Consider the following 16,593-nt stretch of genomic DNA (forward strand, 5'->3'; position numbering starts at 1 on the left):
CACAGAGCGGTGCCTGGATTATGTTGTCCCTTGAAAAAGGTTCTGGGCTGAACGGCGAGGGGCAGGTCCCCGTTCAAGGGAGCACCAGGGATGGAGTAGCCAGACCAGCCTTCCTGCCCCACCCGAGCTGGGCGGGCGGTGTGTGATTATCCTGGGTTCCGAACAAGAGTGTCCTAAGTTTTCTTCACACTCTCTCTCCAGGAGCCAAGGCTGCAGTCCAGCTGCAACCAGACATCTGCGTCTTCCATGGCTGGCTGCTTTTTACCTGCCCCTTCATGCCTCTTGGCACTTGGGAGGGAGCGGGGAGGGAGCAGCTCCAGGTACCCTCTAACTGAGATGAAATGAGCATGAAGGCAAGTTACAGACTCAGCATGCAGGACTGGCTTCCCAGAGGTAGATGGGGGTGGAAGGGAGGAGAGAAGGGGTACAGAGGACAGGACGGACGGGAAGCAGGGAGCAACTGGGCCGGCACCTCCCAGGAAGGTCAAGAAGCGATGGAAAGGACAAAGACAGTATGGAATCTGTATGTAAAGAAAGGTCTTTCCCTGGCAGATTAGACAATCGGTATTTTAAATACACTTTACTCTGTTCTTCGAATGAAGCACCTGAGTCCCCAGTGCCTCCGTCTCTACGGCCCAAACCCCACCTCACTCCTCCCAATGCTTTGCTCTCCATCTTCTCAAGGCCTCCTGTCCTTTTGTGCTGAGCACGAGGGCTCCGATGGCAAAACGGGATAGGTCACAGGGACTGGCAGACTCGACTTTGCCTTCTTGAGTTTCTTTGAGGCCCACTAATCCTACAGCTATCACAGGGGGAGGGAGCCACGCTTTGCTTTCTTTCTTTCTTTCTTTTTTTTTTTTTTCTTTTTCTTTTTTAATAAAAAAGATTTTACTCCCCAGGAGCAAATAAATCATTTTGAACTACTGATAAACACTGCTGCAGTGAAAAAGAAAGATGGCTACATGTATGCAATAGCACAAATTCAGTGTAAGAACAGCTGTGTTGACAATTAGAGATAAAAATCATTTATCCATTCCCCCCTTTCCCACAAACCAAACCAAGAGGATTCCCATAGGGAAAATGTCTAACTCAGAAGCTCCTCCCTTAGGGACAGGGGGCGTGTCATTCTCTTAAAAGTGGAAAACAAATGGCAGGTCTCCCCACGATGGAGATGCTCTCAACACCCCAACTGGTGGCAAGACCTCCGCAAATGAAGACACACACACACACACACACACACACACACACACGCACGCACGCAGACGCACGCTGACTTTCAGACCTCCTTCCTGCAGCCATGGAGCTTTATCCCAGCACCTAGTCCTCCAACTTCAGGGCCTGAGGCCAAGGAGGAGGCATCAGTGCAAAAGGATGTAACTGGAGGGAAAAGTCCCATCCCCATTTCCTGCTGGGACCCGAGGGCTTCGAGCAGCCTGGCTCCCCTGAGGGCCTCGGCTGAGGGCACCCCAAGGCATCCAGCTCTCCTCTAGGCTCTCACGTTCGGATCTGCCAACACCAAGCACCATCCCTGCTCCCCCGATCTTCCTGGATGGGCACCCTGTGTTTGTAGCCGTCCCCACACCACTCCCATCCTTGGCGAGGGCCACCATGAGCCCCAGGGAAAGGAAGGACAAGGGGAGAGGAAACCTGGTGGCGAGCTCCCGCCCAGCCTCTCCTCTCAGGGGCCTGCACGCCGCCGCCCGTGGCTCACATTCACTAGATCCAGGCACCAGCTGGCCAACAGGCGAAGGCCACCGTCAATGGTCCCAAACTTCCAGTCGTCCCCCACTTGCCTAGTCCTCACAGCAAAGCCCCACCCTCCTCACTCTGTGTTCCTGCCACAGCACGCGAATTTCAAGTAACAGCAAATTGTAGCAGTAGCTGTCACTAGCTTACGGTGGTTCACACCTGTCCTGAGGAAGGTTGCAGTAGGTTGACCACTAACAAGTAAGGGTCACACGAGCAAGGACCCATCCACAACTTAGAAATCAATGGTGGGTCCCTAGAGGTGAGAACCTTTTCCAGTTTGTGACTTTAAAATACAACAAAGAGGAATGAGTTCCGTCTGTGGACCGCCTCTCAACGAGCACGACACAGAACTGGCAAAGGAGGAGTGGGCCCAGCCCGGAGAGCTGAGCGGAAGTGCTGGCGACAGGCCAGCCGCTCCTGCTCTCTCTCTGCTCTCTCACCAGGCCGGTCCCTCAGCCGGCTGCCCCACTCCCGCCTCTTCTTCCCCCTCATCTCCGGAGAGAGTCTGTCTCCCCTCTGTGCAACTCTGTCTCACAGCCCACCCTGAGGAAGGACGAGGCTACAGCCTGGGCCATGACTAGCGCACCAACAGATCACGGACACAGGTCTATGTTACCCTTTGCCAGGAGGAGAAAGAAGGACGGTGGTGAGGTTGGGTCATGCCTCTTCAGCTAAGGTTTGCTTCTAGACCTGACTGTCTGAATACTCCAGCGGAAACCCCTGGTCCCACAAAGGGTAGCACCCAGACTGTGCTGAGGGCAGTGAGGCCCCTGGTCGTGGGCAGGAGCCAGCTGACTTCTGGCTTTGGGTTCCAATTCACCATCACAAGCCCTCAGTACTCAGATCTGCCTGATGCTAGGAAGTTTCCATCTAAACTGAGAAAGGAGGGACTGACGCTGCTGCTCTGGATTGGGGCTGCACACACTACTCAGCACACAGCCTGCAGATTTCCGCTTCCAGCCTTCCATTCGTGTGTTTCCTGTCTCACTGTCCTACCCTCGCCCAGGACCCAACGCCCCGCCACCAAAGAGCTCTCCTAGACTACCTCATCTACCCCGATCTTAACCATCTGAATTTCTTTAAAGACAGCCCTTGACTCTTCTGCCACATTCTCCAATTGCTTCATGGACGGCAGTCACCTAAAAGATCCCTTAGGCCAGACATCATGTCTTTCCCCTCTTGTGTTTTCCACAGTATCTAGCCCAGAGCCAGGCAAACACACTAAGAAAAAGAATTTTAAATGATGGGTGGGTGAAATGGTATATATATATATAAAAAAAAGAATCCCAAAGAGCTGCACATCAGCCACTCAAGGATCCCACTGGATTCCAGATATATGGTCTACTGTTGGGTGGCACTTTCTGCAAGATGGCAAGTTAATCTGCACCCCCAAGAGGCAAGACTCACAGACTAAGCCAATTTCTGGGATCACTATCTTAATTGGCGGGCAGTACCACACAGAATTCAAGGAGAGAAGAGGTACCTCACAACAAAACAAAGGTGGGCTGTGTTTACACTACAAGCTCATTTTGTGGGCCCCCTCTTTACTTATGCTTACACACAGGTAACACTGCAAGTCTCCTCCCAATCCCACTACAAGGAGGAAGACTGGCCATTCCATGCAGGACATAAGGCAGAAGGCCAACACTTCTAGATGAGACAGTCCTATAAATTACTGAGACACTGGGGCCTCACCCCCAAACCATCAGGAAACCACAAACCTGACCATATTATTTTATCTCATGAGATGAGGCAGATATAAGCACAGGGGAACCAAAAAAGGCAGTCTAATGGAATATTACTACAAAAGAACAATAAAGACCAAAATAGCTTGATTTTCACATCTTAATAGCAAACCTCTCCCCAGAGTAACTCTATAGAAAAGCAAACTCATAATATCGTATGATTTGACAATGGCCCGCTTCAGAAAAAAAATCAAAGACCACTGAAAAGCGCTGGAGTCTTTCTCCCTCCTCCTCCACTTCTACCTGGAAGGTGGGCAACTCCCAAATCAGCATCTGACACACTGCCCCACGAAGGGGGGCCAACAGGATCTGACTCACGAAAATGCTTGGGTTGCTAGAAAAGACACAGGAAAATAAAAAAGCTCTTGCTACCTCCCGTCACGGAAGTGGGACAACAGCGATAAACCTAAAAACAGGAGATGTAATGCTCTCCTCCTCTCTGATCCAATGACGTTCCATTAAGGCTGAGACACTGGAGAGCTTCTTCTCGGAAGAGCACAAGTACAACAGCTTCGTTTCTCACCGTCCTCCATGTTCCCTCTCACTAGCTGACAGACATATGGAGGGAAGTACCACTGACTCCTAAGTCACGGGTACAGCCTGCCGTTAAGAATCTGGAAGCATGCTCCATTAACTTCAGCAGCTCACGATGAGGGCTCTCAACTGCTCAGGTGATGAGAAAATCCACTGCCTTGACAGCTGGCAGAGGCAATAGGAACGATGTTGCCATGATCGGAGTGAAATGTACAGTCATCTCGAGGGGAGGGGTGGAGGGTAGCGGGTGGAGGAAGAATGGGACTGGCTTGAGGTCACAGAACTTAGGAATTCCGTAAGACAAAACTAGCACAGCTTCTATGAGAGGTGATGCTGAAATCACGTTTAAAACCTTAGAAGGAAAGGATGTGAGGAGCCACTGCTTTCCCCAGCAGGGGCGGGCCCTTTGCCGGTTTTTGTTCAGCTGTCTTCTGTTCGAGACCACCCACCCTCCTTTCTTTCCTGCTGCTACTGAGGCTACCCATGCTTAAAGAGAGGCAGATTCTCATCTCTCAGAAACTCCCCACTTGATTTACACTTCTGACTCCTCCTCTCTCCTTCTTCAAGGTCAATGGTGAACGCGCGCACTCTGCCTTTGGCACCAGCTGAATGACCGTCACTGGCAATCCCTCCTCCTCTCCCCTCCCATGGACCTGTCTCGCCCTTGGTGCCACTTCCAGCCCAATGGGGCACAAACCCCAGCTGCCTTTAAAGGAAGTTTTCCATACGGAGAAATGCAAATACCCAAAACAAAACTTCTAAAAAAGGAACAGTGTTGAGACTTCTTCCAGTTTTCCAAGGAGCTCGTCCAGTTCCAGGATAGCACAGGGGCTGGACACGAAGAGGCGGAGCCCCCGCTCAAAGAGTGTGGTTGTGTGCTTCTTCCAAGCCCCAGAGCGGCGAGGGGAGCCAAAGTCCTTGCACAGAGGGTCTCCGCCCTTCCCGTTCCCTCGTTCTTCCTCACTCCCCTCCACGGTAGCTTCATTTGGTTCTTCAAAACTGGAGCTTGGCAACCAAATGCCTAGATGAAAAAAGGAAAAAATCAGAGCAGCCCACTGGAGTGGAACCAAGATGGAGAGCAGCCCAGCCTCGGCTGGGGAAAAGTACAGCTCAAACAGAGAACGGAGACCTGAAAAGCCAACGGCTCCCACCAACACGGCTGCCCGGCTCAGGATGTGGCAACGGCCTTTGCTGCAGGGACCTGAGCGGCCTAGGACTTGGACGCTAAAAAAAGGTCCTAAAATGACTAATAAACATATTCCATCACATTGCCTAACCTCTCTCTCTCCTTTTCCCTCACCTTTTAATTTTCCACCCACTTCCACCCCCCCCCCCCTCCTTTCCTGAGGCTTGTCTGCTACAGGGACTAGAAAGTAAAAGAAAGAAAAAACTGAGCCCCTGGAGTAACCCCTGGTGAGCCTGGCTAGAAAACGCTATAGGTCGTTGCAGCTTCTGGCTACCGAAGAGGAGTGATATATAATCACAAATGCCAACGCGGCTTCTACCTCCTGACTTAATGAGGGCACTGTCCCAACTGTTCTTCTGTCTGCTGACTCCAAGCACCCTGACACGAAACTCCCCAGGTGACAGTACGCACAGACCAAGTGGCCCATTCAGAACTCCCAAATTAAAAGCAGGCTGACCAACAAGAAGTCATAAGGGCTGAATTTCACAAAATAGGGCCGTCCCCCTTCAGGAGTGGTACTTCCCTTTTTTCAAGGGGCCCTGAGGTCTGAATCTGGAGGGAGTACGGCATGATGCTTACTCTCTGCCACAGGCAACAGTCCCGGTGTCACACAGAGCGAAGAGACCCTGGGAGCTCAGTTCAATCCTTTGCCAATACACGACCGTCCCCCATACTCACGACAAATGGCTACCCCTGGCCTGTACCTTATCAGATCAAGCCCCTTCCCATCTCACGGCCTTTATGCTTATTGGACCGCTTGCCCAGAATGCTCTGCTCCCAGATCCTCTTCTGACTCCTTGATATTCAGATCTCAGCTGAAAGGATACCTCCTCACAGGGGCCTTCCCTGATCATCCAAACCTAAGTACCACTCTCCCACCCCTAATCACTAAACTTCACCAAGTTTTATTCCTCGTAACAGTACAGTCAACTGAAATCAGCCTATTCACTTATTTACATGTTTGCTGTCTGTCTGTCTCTCCCTATGAGAATTGCAGCTCAGCGAGGTCAGGGCCAGGGACTATCCCGCACAGCACTTTTCCCAACCTACTTTGGGTACTCAACAAGTAGACAGATATCTGCTAAGTGCATAAACAAATGGGGGAACTCACTAACGCCTCTGGAAAACCATTCCACTTTTGGACCTCTCTGTTAAAACGGTTCTTCTAGGGGCACCTGGGTGGCTCAGTCAGTTAACCATCCGACTTTGCCTCAGGTCATGATCTCACGGTTTGTGAGTTCAAGCCCCGCGTCGGGCTGTGTGCTGACAGCTCAGAGCCTGGAGCCTGCTTCGGATTCTGTGTCTCCCCGCTCTCCGCCTCTCCCCTGCTTGCACTCTGTCTCTCCTGTCTTTTCTCAAAAATAAACATAAAAAAAACCCAGTTCTTCTAAAGTTGGACTAGAGTCTAGCTCCTTATAACTTCCATCCACTGTGGTCCCTGGAGCCACACAGACTAAGTTCAACCACTCTTCCTTTGTATTTCTTTCAGCCATCAAGCCCCTCTCACCTCAAAACTTCTCTGCTCCGTGTTAATCAGGTATTCCCCATATGATGAAGTTTGGAGCCCTCGGCCACCCCGAGCCCACCCCTGAACGTGCTGTGAGGGTTCCTCCCAAGGCACGGCGCCTACAGAAGCAGTGCTCTGACTAAAGGGTCCTAATTACTCCACCAGGGTGCCACCGTGCAGGTGCCGCCGTTCCCGCCTGCCTTCCCTTCCTAATCTCAACTGCAAAGCCACCAAGCAGAGAAATCCTCCCAGACATCGGAGCATTTCGATGTTGTAGGAGTCGCTTCTGAGGGCATACAACTTGCCTACAACTGAAGATACGACAAGAGACTGCACACCCAGCCCAGGATGCTTTAAGTTAAAGCTACGCAGCCTCCCAGGGTCACCATTTCTTGATCACTCTCCTTTCATTCCTTCTCCTCTTGTTAATCTTTACTAGGCCAGCTCACATGCTTTCCACCAAGAGCACAGGCTCAGGGATGTCCAGAGCTAAGGGGAGACACACAGCTGGGATCACCTTGGTCATGGCCCAGGAAAACCCGTGGGACATCAACGCCAGCCGTCACGCTCTCCGGTTATAAAGACAGCAGAGAGCATGGGGAGATGATGGCTCCCTTGGTTCTAAGGCTGTCACTCTGCCGGTTTTTCCCCTAGTTTGCTCGGTGTGGGAGGGGGCACTGGGAACAGAGAAGGTTAGAGGGAAGCAGACGTAGTGGGTGCTTCAAGAGGACACTCTACGCAAAGGTGAAAGACGGGGGATCACCGCACCCTGCAGATCACCGGAACGTGAGATCCTGCAGGTAATCCACACCACCAAAAATCACAACTCTCTGGCAATTTTGTTCCCTACTCATCCTTACCTTTCAATGCTCACGTAACTGCAATTTAAGAGACTAATTACCATTCATCTGCACAAACCAGTATTCCAAGATATTTTATGGGGAGAATAAATGACTAGAAGTCAGTTAATGTAGTGACGGGAGAACAGCCACTTAGATAAATGAATTCCTTAGCTAATTCACTTACTCTTTTCAATAATTTACTTTTCAGTGGTCCGGATGGAAATCTAAGTAGAAGAGTGGTGAGCTTTTTTGCTCTCGCCCTCACATGCCAAGCCATGGGACTCGGGAGTTCCCACCGAAGCACATGCCTGTTGCAATTAAAGGCACGTCTGCCTCCCCTTTGATGAAGTTTCCTCCCCTTTGGTGTCCTGTTTTACATGTCATTTGTGCAACAGCAAGAAGAGTGGTCAAAGTAGGAGAGAAGACCGCACACTTAGTTACACTCGTGTGCCCTCCTCCTTATTTATATTCAGTGATTAGCTTGCATGCTGCTTGGCAAATACTCTTGAGGCCTCTCATGTCTATCTGTTCTTCTCCCATTTGGCGTATGTGCCCCCTGGACTCCATGACCAGATCTGGTAACTGTATGGGCAGATGCCTGGATCGAGAGTATATGCGTGGGGTGTGGAGGAGGGGTGCAAGGCCCACGATGATAACTGTCCAGAAACACTTAGCTGGGCAGCGAGACAGAGAGCTCATACCCTTGGTGGCGACTAGCAGGGGGCCCCTCGCTACGTGGAGGGTTCAGCCTCTTGCTTCTGTTTGGAAATGAGCTGCGCTTCCTTTAGAGACAGGTACACCTCTTCCTGAGGATCATAGTAGTAGAACTTTCGGATATAAGAGATCAGAGGTCTGTGAACACAAGAGGGATACACGTAAAGTGTTACATACGAAGATCATAAACAAAAGGCCGCTTTTGTTCAATCCTTCCTTCTTCTTCAACCCCTGGATGGCCGAGACTACACAAAAAGCTGTCGACCTCAGAAAATTCCCACTTTCTCACTTATTACAGTTCTGTCTCCCTCCCTCTTACCACCTCCACTCCACTCTGCATAGCGACTGCAGAAGGGGGGCTGACACACACGCACACACCTTCCTCCCTTCTGGCTGCCAGCTGACATTTCCAGAGTTGGGTGCTAAGACACGTGAGAAGTGAAAGGGCGACGCCTGTGAACACTGACGGCACGATCAGCTGGCGGGCCTCACTAACATTTACAACCAACCCTCCATTCCATTCCCGCCCCACCCCTAGAGACCCCACTTTACTTAGGCAGTGGGAGATCCGGGATGTGATCTATCCGGACGAGCTGTCGGATTCGGAATCTGCAAAGGTGCTGGAGGGATTTGACGTTGCTGAATCGAGACACCGGATAGAGCAGCTGGACTGGAGTTGGAGGCAGTCCTTTGGGAACGAAAACCAAGAGACATATTCAGAGGGAACAATGCAGCTAACTACCACTGCCCTCGTGAAGAGAATCCAGGGAAGGGAAACGGGGCTTCTTTATAGTTTATGTGTGCGTTCTGTGCAAAAGCTCCCTTCCACAAAGACCTGCTGATTTCCATTGTCAGAAGTATTACCGCTGTGTTTCACTCAAGGGACTCTACTCGCCCCCACCAAGGGCCCCCCGAGCATTACTCGTGACAGCTGACAGTCTTGCTCTTCAGAACAGCCCAATGCAAAGTGCCAAGCCACAGACTTGACTTGGAGCCAAGTGGCCAATCCCAGGCCCGAGGCTCTCAGTGAAGGGCAAGAATCAAAGCATCCCTCCTAGGAACGGGACGTACTTGCGCAGCACATCTAGCAGCATCCTGCACGGGACAACTGGGGCTGCTCAGAAGGGTCCCCAGCCGATTCCAGCTAAGAGGCTGGTAAGTAGAAGGCAACGGCTGGGATCAGAGTTTATAAGCCTATCACTCCTACCATTTACTTCAAATCAGGACAAGCAGGTTTAACCACCTCTTATTTCCCACACACACTGCCCCCCTCACCTCCTCCCACCCTTCTTGCTCCTGAAATTTTAGCCCGGGTGCAGGAACAGAAAAAAAAAAGAGGATGCTTTTAAAAGAGAAGCAACTACAGTAGCTTGGGCAGGCTGGAGTCAGTACTGCTCCGTGCCAGAGTGCCTGCTGACTGATGCCAGCCAGGCCCAAGGGGAGTCCCACACCCTGGTGTCGTCAGCATCAGCAGGCTTGGTGCTGGGGAGTTCCAACCCCCCTCGAGAGTCAATGCCACAGAACGGAGACCTCCAGAATGGCAGGAACACGGACAATGGCTCAAGGGAGCAAAGAATATTCTGGTTCCGATACACAAGGGGCTACTGGAGGCCAATAAGCAAACTGCTCTCAGAAAGCAGCTCAGGTGCAAAGGCTCTGAAAGAATTCTTTTCTCAGTCACCGTCCCATCAAAAGAAATTCTGTAGACACAACTTGTTGGAAAATAACACATCTACTGTTTTTGGAGTTCAATTTCAAACAGTTTTAAAATTTTGTTTGAAGGCATGAGAAGAAAAAATTAAAGCTTGTGGACTATCTCCCAAAGCCTTTTCGTGGTCATTGATAATGGACTCTCTGAAAAAGAAAAAAGTCCGAATACGTATTCTGCTGTTACCACATGGGGCGCCTGGGTGGCTGAGTCGGTTGAGCACCCGACTTCGGCTCAGGTCCTGATCTCCTGGCTCGTGAGTTTGAGCCCAACGTCCGACTTTGCACTGATGGCACGGAGCCTATTTGGGATTCTCTCTCTCCCTCTCTCTCTGCCCCTCCCCTGTTCAGGCTCTCTCAAAATAAGTAAATAAATAACTTTAAAAAATTAATTTAAAAAAAGCACTTAACCCAGGGGTGCCCGGGGGGCTCAGTCGGTTAAGTGTTGGACTCATGACTTCGGTTCAGGTCATGATCTCATGGTTTGTGAGTTTGAGCCCCACGTCATCGGGCTCTGTGCTGACGGCACACAGCCTGCTTGGGATTCTCTGTCTCCTTCCCTCTCTGCCCCTCCCCCACTTGTTCTCTATCTCTCTCTCTCTCAAAATAAATAAACGTTAAAAAAATTTTTTTAAACTTCTAACTCGGGCGCCTGGGCCCGAGTCAGTCAGTTAGGCATCCACTTTAGCTCAGGGGTTCCTACCCTGAGTCAGGCTCTCTGCTGTCGATCCCCTGTCCCCCTGGCTCTCTGCCCCTCCCCCTCTGGCACACACTGTCAAAAATAAACGTTAAAAAAAAAATTTAACTCATTTAGTCATTAAAACTATACTTTGAGGCAGATATCACTATTATCCCCATTTCATATATGATGAAGCTGAGGCCAGGCTTAGAGCACTCTCTCATGGCACAGAACCAACAAAGCTGGCCTGCCATGAACACCTGCTCTGAGGAAAAGCTGAGCCCACAGAACCTCAAAGGAAGGTTCTCCAGGAGTCTCTCCAGAGCAACTCTCCCTCTGTTGTCTGACGGGGGCGCTGTCCAGGGCAGCCCCAAGCACTCTGATTCATGACCAGCTGCTCTCAGTCTTCTCCTTGCTCCTACCCCTTCAATCCTAGGGCTTATATTCTGAAGCACTGTAGCCCTCCTCCACCCACATGGTTGGTCGTCTCCTCCCACATGCTATTAAAAAAAAAAAAAAAAAATCCACACATGGATTTCTCTCTTGAATATATTTAAACTCAAGTGGTTTTAAAATGGTATTGGGTTCAAAGGCCTCTTTGAATTTACCCTTTCTCTCTCTTGCATTTTAAAAATATTCTTTAGTGAATTAAACTATGGCAAACAGAAAGCTTTTGGGGATGGGTTATAATAACGCTAAATTCAACATGATGTTTCAGAGATAAAGGTAATTTATGTATCTAATTATTTATTCCCAAAGACACAGTACTATCAGACTTGTGGTTAAAGAGACCAGGATAATATGCAGCAAAAAATTATCTGATTGTTTGCCTACTTGAATTTTAATGACCACATATACTTGCCTATTTAATTGTGTTACTTATAGCCTTAGGTTCACAAATAGCGATTTGAAACCTGTTAATTCTCTGATATCCCCTGGTGTCAACCTGACCATTTACTGTTTGCCTCCAAACACAGCAAACAACTGGAGCTCTTGCATCCAGAGCATGTTAAGGGAAGAGGTTAGAGATGGAAAGAAATCCAAGACAAGACACCAGGTCAGCTGAAAGGGAAGGGACAAGATGGAACAGTGGTCATCAGGAACTTTCCTCTGGTCCTTCATACCAGGGGACCTGGGCTCCAATACAGTTTCCAGCCACTTCATTATTTTCTCTCCCCCTGCCCCCCCACCTCAAGGACCAGGTTAGGGGTGACAAATCTCTCCCAAGTCTGAGCACCCCAACACATAGGTCTTTCTGCCAAACCAAACTGTTTCCTGAAGACCAGAATTATCCAGCTCAAAACGTCAACAGTACTGGGAGGGGCACCTGAGGAGCTCAGTTAAGTGGCCAACTTCGGCGCAGGTCATGATTTCGCGGTTCCTGAGTTCGAGCCCCACACCAAGATCTCTACTGTCAGCATGGAACCCACTTTGGAGCCTCCGTCCCCCTCTCCTGCCTCTCCTGCGTGGATGTGCTTTCTCCTTCTCTCTCAAAAATAAATAAACATTAAAAAAAAAAAAAAAAGAAATCCTGGGATACAGACCTGTCACTGAACAAACAATTATAAGATTAATGATGGTTACAAAAGAGAGACCTATTTCCTTAGGGTTGTGTAATTCAAAGTGTGATTAAAAAAACGAAAATTTGGGGAACCTGGGTGGCTCAGTCGGTTAGGCATCCAACTCTTGATTTCAGCTCAGGTCATGATCTCACTTCTGTGGGTTCAAGCCCCGCATTGGGCTCTGCGTGGACAGTATGGAGGCTGCTTGGGATTCTCTCTCTTCCTCTTTCTCTACCACTCCCCCACTCATGTTGTCTTTCTCAAAATAAACAAACTTAAAAAAATTAAAAACAAAAACAAAAAAAAGGTATTGGGGTGCCTGGCTGGTTCAGTTGGTAGTGTGTGACTCCTGATCTCAGGGTTATAAATTCAAGCCCTACACTGGGTGTAGAGATTACTTAAAAATAAAATCTTAATGGGGTGCTTGGCTGGCTCAGTCGGTTAAGCGTCCAACTCTTGATTTTGGCTCAGGTCATGATCTCAAAGTTGGGAGATCGAGCCCCACGTCAGGCTCTGTGCTGACAGCATGGAGCCTGTTTGGGATTCTCTCTCTCCCTCTCTCTCTCAGTCTCATCTCCCATCACTCGCTCGTGCACTTTGTCTCTCAAAATAAACATTTAAAAATAAACTAAGGGGCACCTGGGTGGCTCAGTTAGTTAAGCGTCCGACTCTTGATTTTGGCTCAGGTCGTGATTTCACATTTCATGAGTTCAAGCCCTGCACTGGGCTCCGCGTTGGCAGCATGGAGCCTGCTTTGGATTCTCTGTTTCCCTCTCTCTGTCCCTCCCTGCTCATGACTTTCTCTCAAAAATAAACATATAAAATAAAATAAAATAAAATAAAATAAAATAAAATAAAAATCTTTTTAAAAAACATTTTCTTTTCATGTACTTCACACTTGACAAAGATTCTCCCAACTAATAAAGATATGTTCACTTTCAGTTTGACTCGAACAGCATCAGGAGTTCTGTGTTAATCCAATCATAGTCTCTCTCTGAGACTGCTGCCCCGTAGTATAGGCATTTGGTTTATAACTGTGGAATGGACCAGACTGAGATGCAAACAGTGACCTCGGATCTGTGACAATCACGCTCCACTGTGCTAAAAAGAGATAAGGGGAAAGCAACATCAGGTGCCATCATTTTTATTTTCACTAAGGGTCCCTCCCCTGATGTCAATTATTATAGTTGTTCTAATTTCCTTCCTTCTGCTCCTTACTTGCCACCATCCAGAACTTTCCCATTAGTCCTAGCTTTATGATTCCTAGGATCCCTAGCATCCCTTTATCACCAGCCTGCATGCCCTGTTAGTGCAGCCAACTCAGAAAAACTTGACTTTGAATCCTGGCTCTGCAATTCACTGTACCTCAGTTTCTTAATCTGTGCGGAAGGATGGGAGGGAGGAAAGGGAGAAGGGATACTGTAGTATGCCTTTAAGATTTTGTAAGGGTTTGGGGCATCTGGGTGGCTCAGTCTATTGAGCATCCGACTTCGACTAAGGTCATGATCTCGCAGTCCATGAGTTCGAGCCCTGCATCGGGCTCTGTGCTGACAGCTCAGAGCCTGGAGCCTGCTTCAGATTCTGGGTCTCCCTCTCTCTCCGTTCATGCTCTGTCTCTGTCTCTCAAAAATAAACATTAAAAAAAATTTTTTTTAATAAATAATAAAGGATCTTGTCAAGGTTAAATGAAATAATACCTGGCCCCTTGTAGGCATTCAGTTACCATCATCCCAAAGTCTCAACAAATAGGCTCCTTTTAAAAACTACGGAGTTAAAATCCCTGGTGCCGGCTGAGAAAGCTCAACCCAAATGCTAATGACTACCTCTTCTTCACACCAAGTCCCTCACAGAATCAATCTCACAGAAAGTCTAGACCTTTACAACAGCAAAGGAGGACAGCAAACAATGGTAAAGAACACTGGCTTTGCCCTTTGTCCCAGTCGTTCTGAGAGCGGTCATTTACAGTCTAGGAGCAAATACTAACTCTGCTTTGCCTTCTCAACTTGATTACAGCTCGAAGTGCAAACAGATATCCTATCTGCAGCATTCCTCATGGGTCCTAAAAAGACACCCTCCACTAATAAAAACACTGCTGTCTTCCCTGTAGTCTCCACAAATCCCAGCAAGCTCGCGTTTCACTTTGCTTGCTGTTACTTTGCCCCGTTAACAGAGTGGCGGCAAATAAAGCGCACAGTTTGGAGTTAGTTGAGCCTGGGTCTGAACTCTGACTTCAGCACTCATCAGCTAAGTGACTTTTAGAGTAAGGAACTTCACTTTTGAGCCTCAGCCTCAGTTTCTTCGCTGGCAAAATGAAAATGGTCTTATCTATAAACGGACCGATCTATTAGGTTGTTGTAAGTAATCAGAGATGTTTAAATAAAGAATCTGACAAAATAACTGGCACACGATACGATACGATCTCAACAAATAGTAGCCGTTGTTCAAAGTTCTAGCCGCTTAGTTAACAATGGTAAGAATCTTAGTTAAAATTTCTGCAGACAGGGCACATTTGTAGAAGGAAACGAGCTATACCAGAGGAGTCCAAAAAAGTCTCTCAATACTCTACAAGTAGATACATGCTCCAGACTTCAGAATCCTGTGAGAGGATTTCCCTGGTTTACCCATAAACACAGCTGCGTCTCTGCCCTTGTCAATCTCCGCCGTGCCTTGTACTGAGTTTTACATGTGCTTCTGCCTTTATCTTCCTACCTGTCTCCCCTTTGAGGAAACGAGGTCTCTGAGGGTAGAGATGTTGCTTATTTTTGATAATGATAACCCCCAAAAGCCACAAACTTTTTTTTTTTATGAAGTTTGACTAGCAATTCTTTTTTTTTCCTTTTTCTTTTTTTAAATTTATTTATTTTCAAGTTAGTTAACATACAGCGTAGTCTTATTTTCAGGAGTAGAACCCAGTGATTCATCTCTTACATGTGACACCCAGGGCTCATCCCGAAAAGTGCCCTTAGTGCCCGTCACCCATTTAACCCAGCCCCTCAAAAGCCACAAACTTAAAAAAAACTGCTAAAGAGTCAATTCCTGTAAGAAAGGATTCTAACTTTTCTCTTTAACCAAGTCAACTGCATGAGACCCAACTGTGTTGACAGCGCTGAGGCAAATATTAAATGAAGTGAGAATTAATACAGTTCGCACCCTGTCATGCCTTATTTAAATCACCAAGATTATAAAACACATTCCTATAACCTGGCTCAATCCTGTTACTGATGTTCTGCCTGAGGCTCCACTGGGAACTTCTTTTTAGAGCAATTTCTTGGCAGTCAGTGTGTTTAAGAATCTTAATTTGATTCACTGGGAATGGATAAAGTTCTCATTTTCAGTTCTGTTTGTAACTTACAAACTCCTCAATTAATATGCTTGTTTTGCTTTTCCCCAGCCCTATTACAGCAGGCTCTTTCAAACCATTCTTTCAGTAAAGTTTATTTAGATACCGCACTACTAAGTGGGCAGAAAGACTATGTAATCGCACTAGCAAGGACGGGAACTTCCCAGTGCACCCAGATGGAGAGACATCTTTATAGTCAATGCCGGTAGAGACAAGAGGCACAACAAAGACTACCTACTCTTTAATAGGAAGTTTAGTGCAGAAGGACAAAATCCACAGCAGACTGCCACTGAATTCAGCCTCCTTGACACACAGCATTGGCTTTCTAGTGAATACTCTTGTAGCTTCCCTGTTCCCATAGAAATTGCCTGAGCAAGTTCTCACCTCTCTGCTTCACACAGAAGTGTGAGATCCCTGGTTCAAGGACAAGGAGACACCTCTGAATGTTAAATATTCATCATAAGACACCTGGACATCAGAGGCGGGATCCGTTTTCTCATTCATGTGGTCACAAAAGCAAAGATTCCTTCTCAATATATTGAAGGATTAATGTTCAAGGGCAGGGGATTAACCTAACCACTAGACTCTAGGAAGAGTGGTTACCGTAAGAGCCAGAAAGAAAACTTCAACAAAGTATGGCTTTTTCTGGGGAGAAGGGGGGGCACATTTTGGTACTGTACTGCATCATGACCATGTTAAATAATTAATGTAACTATAGCCTTACCTGGAACCCTGGATCTCAAGAAGTAGAGAAACTTCCCATTCTTGGAGTGCATGATGGCTCTTTTAATGAACTCCACCACTGATTGACAGCGATCCTCAAATTTAGGATGACACCACAGGCTGAAAGTTCCTGCCACGGAAAATTGAGAGGTAAAAATGTAGAAACTTACTTTCAAAAGATCTGGGAAGTTACCTTGAACGTTTTAATAATTCTCAGTTCTGGGAGGGTAGTTTGTGGGCAAAAGCTGTCGGACAAAGGTCCTGAAGCCACCTGTTCCTGTTTGTTCCACAATGAATGGGAAGAA

General features: G+C 48.0%; 1 protein-coding gene across 3 annotated transcripts in view; it reads right to left on the minus strand.

Annotated features, from left to right (window-relative positions):
- Positions 1 to 869: 869 nt before the first annotated feature.
- Positions 870 to 16,593, minus strand: part of SOCS7 (suppressor of cytokine signaling 7) — a 31,433-nt gene continuing 15,709 nt past the window's right edge. For 2 of the 3 annotated variants that reach the window (XM_047845770.1, XM_047845768.1), the window contains 4 exons: positions 16,290 to 16,418; positions 8,830 to 8,965; positions 8,265 to 8,415; positions 870 to 5,049 (listed from right to left, as the gene is read on the minus strand). In XM_047845770.1, the coding sequence (XP_047701726.1) occupies positions 8,295 to 8,415; positions 8,830 to 8,965; positions 16,290 to 16,418 (386 nt within the window). In that variant the 3' untranslated portion in view covers positions 870 to 5,049; positions 8,265 to 8,294. Of the gene's footprint in view, positions 5,050 to 8,264; positions 8,416 to 8,829; positions 8,966 to 13,124; positions 13,327 to 16,289; positions 16,419 to 16,593 lie in introns of those variants that run through there. The other variant, XM_047845771.1, reaches the window with a different exon arrangement.

This window comes from Prionailurus viverrinus, unplaced genomic scaffold, assembly GCF_022837055.1.
Source record: "Prionailurus viverrinus isolate Anna unplaced genomic scaffold, UM_Priviv_1.0 scaffold_35, whole genome shotgun sequence".
Classification (NCBI taxonomy): domain Eukaryota; kingdom Metazoa; phylum Chordata; class Mammalia; order Carnivora; family Felidae; genus Prionailurus; species Prionailurus viverrinus.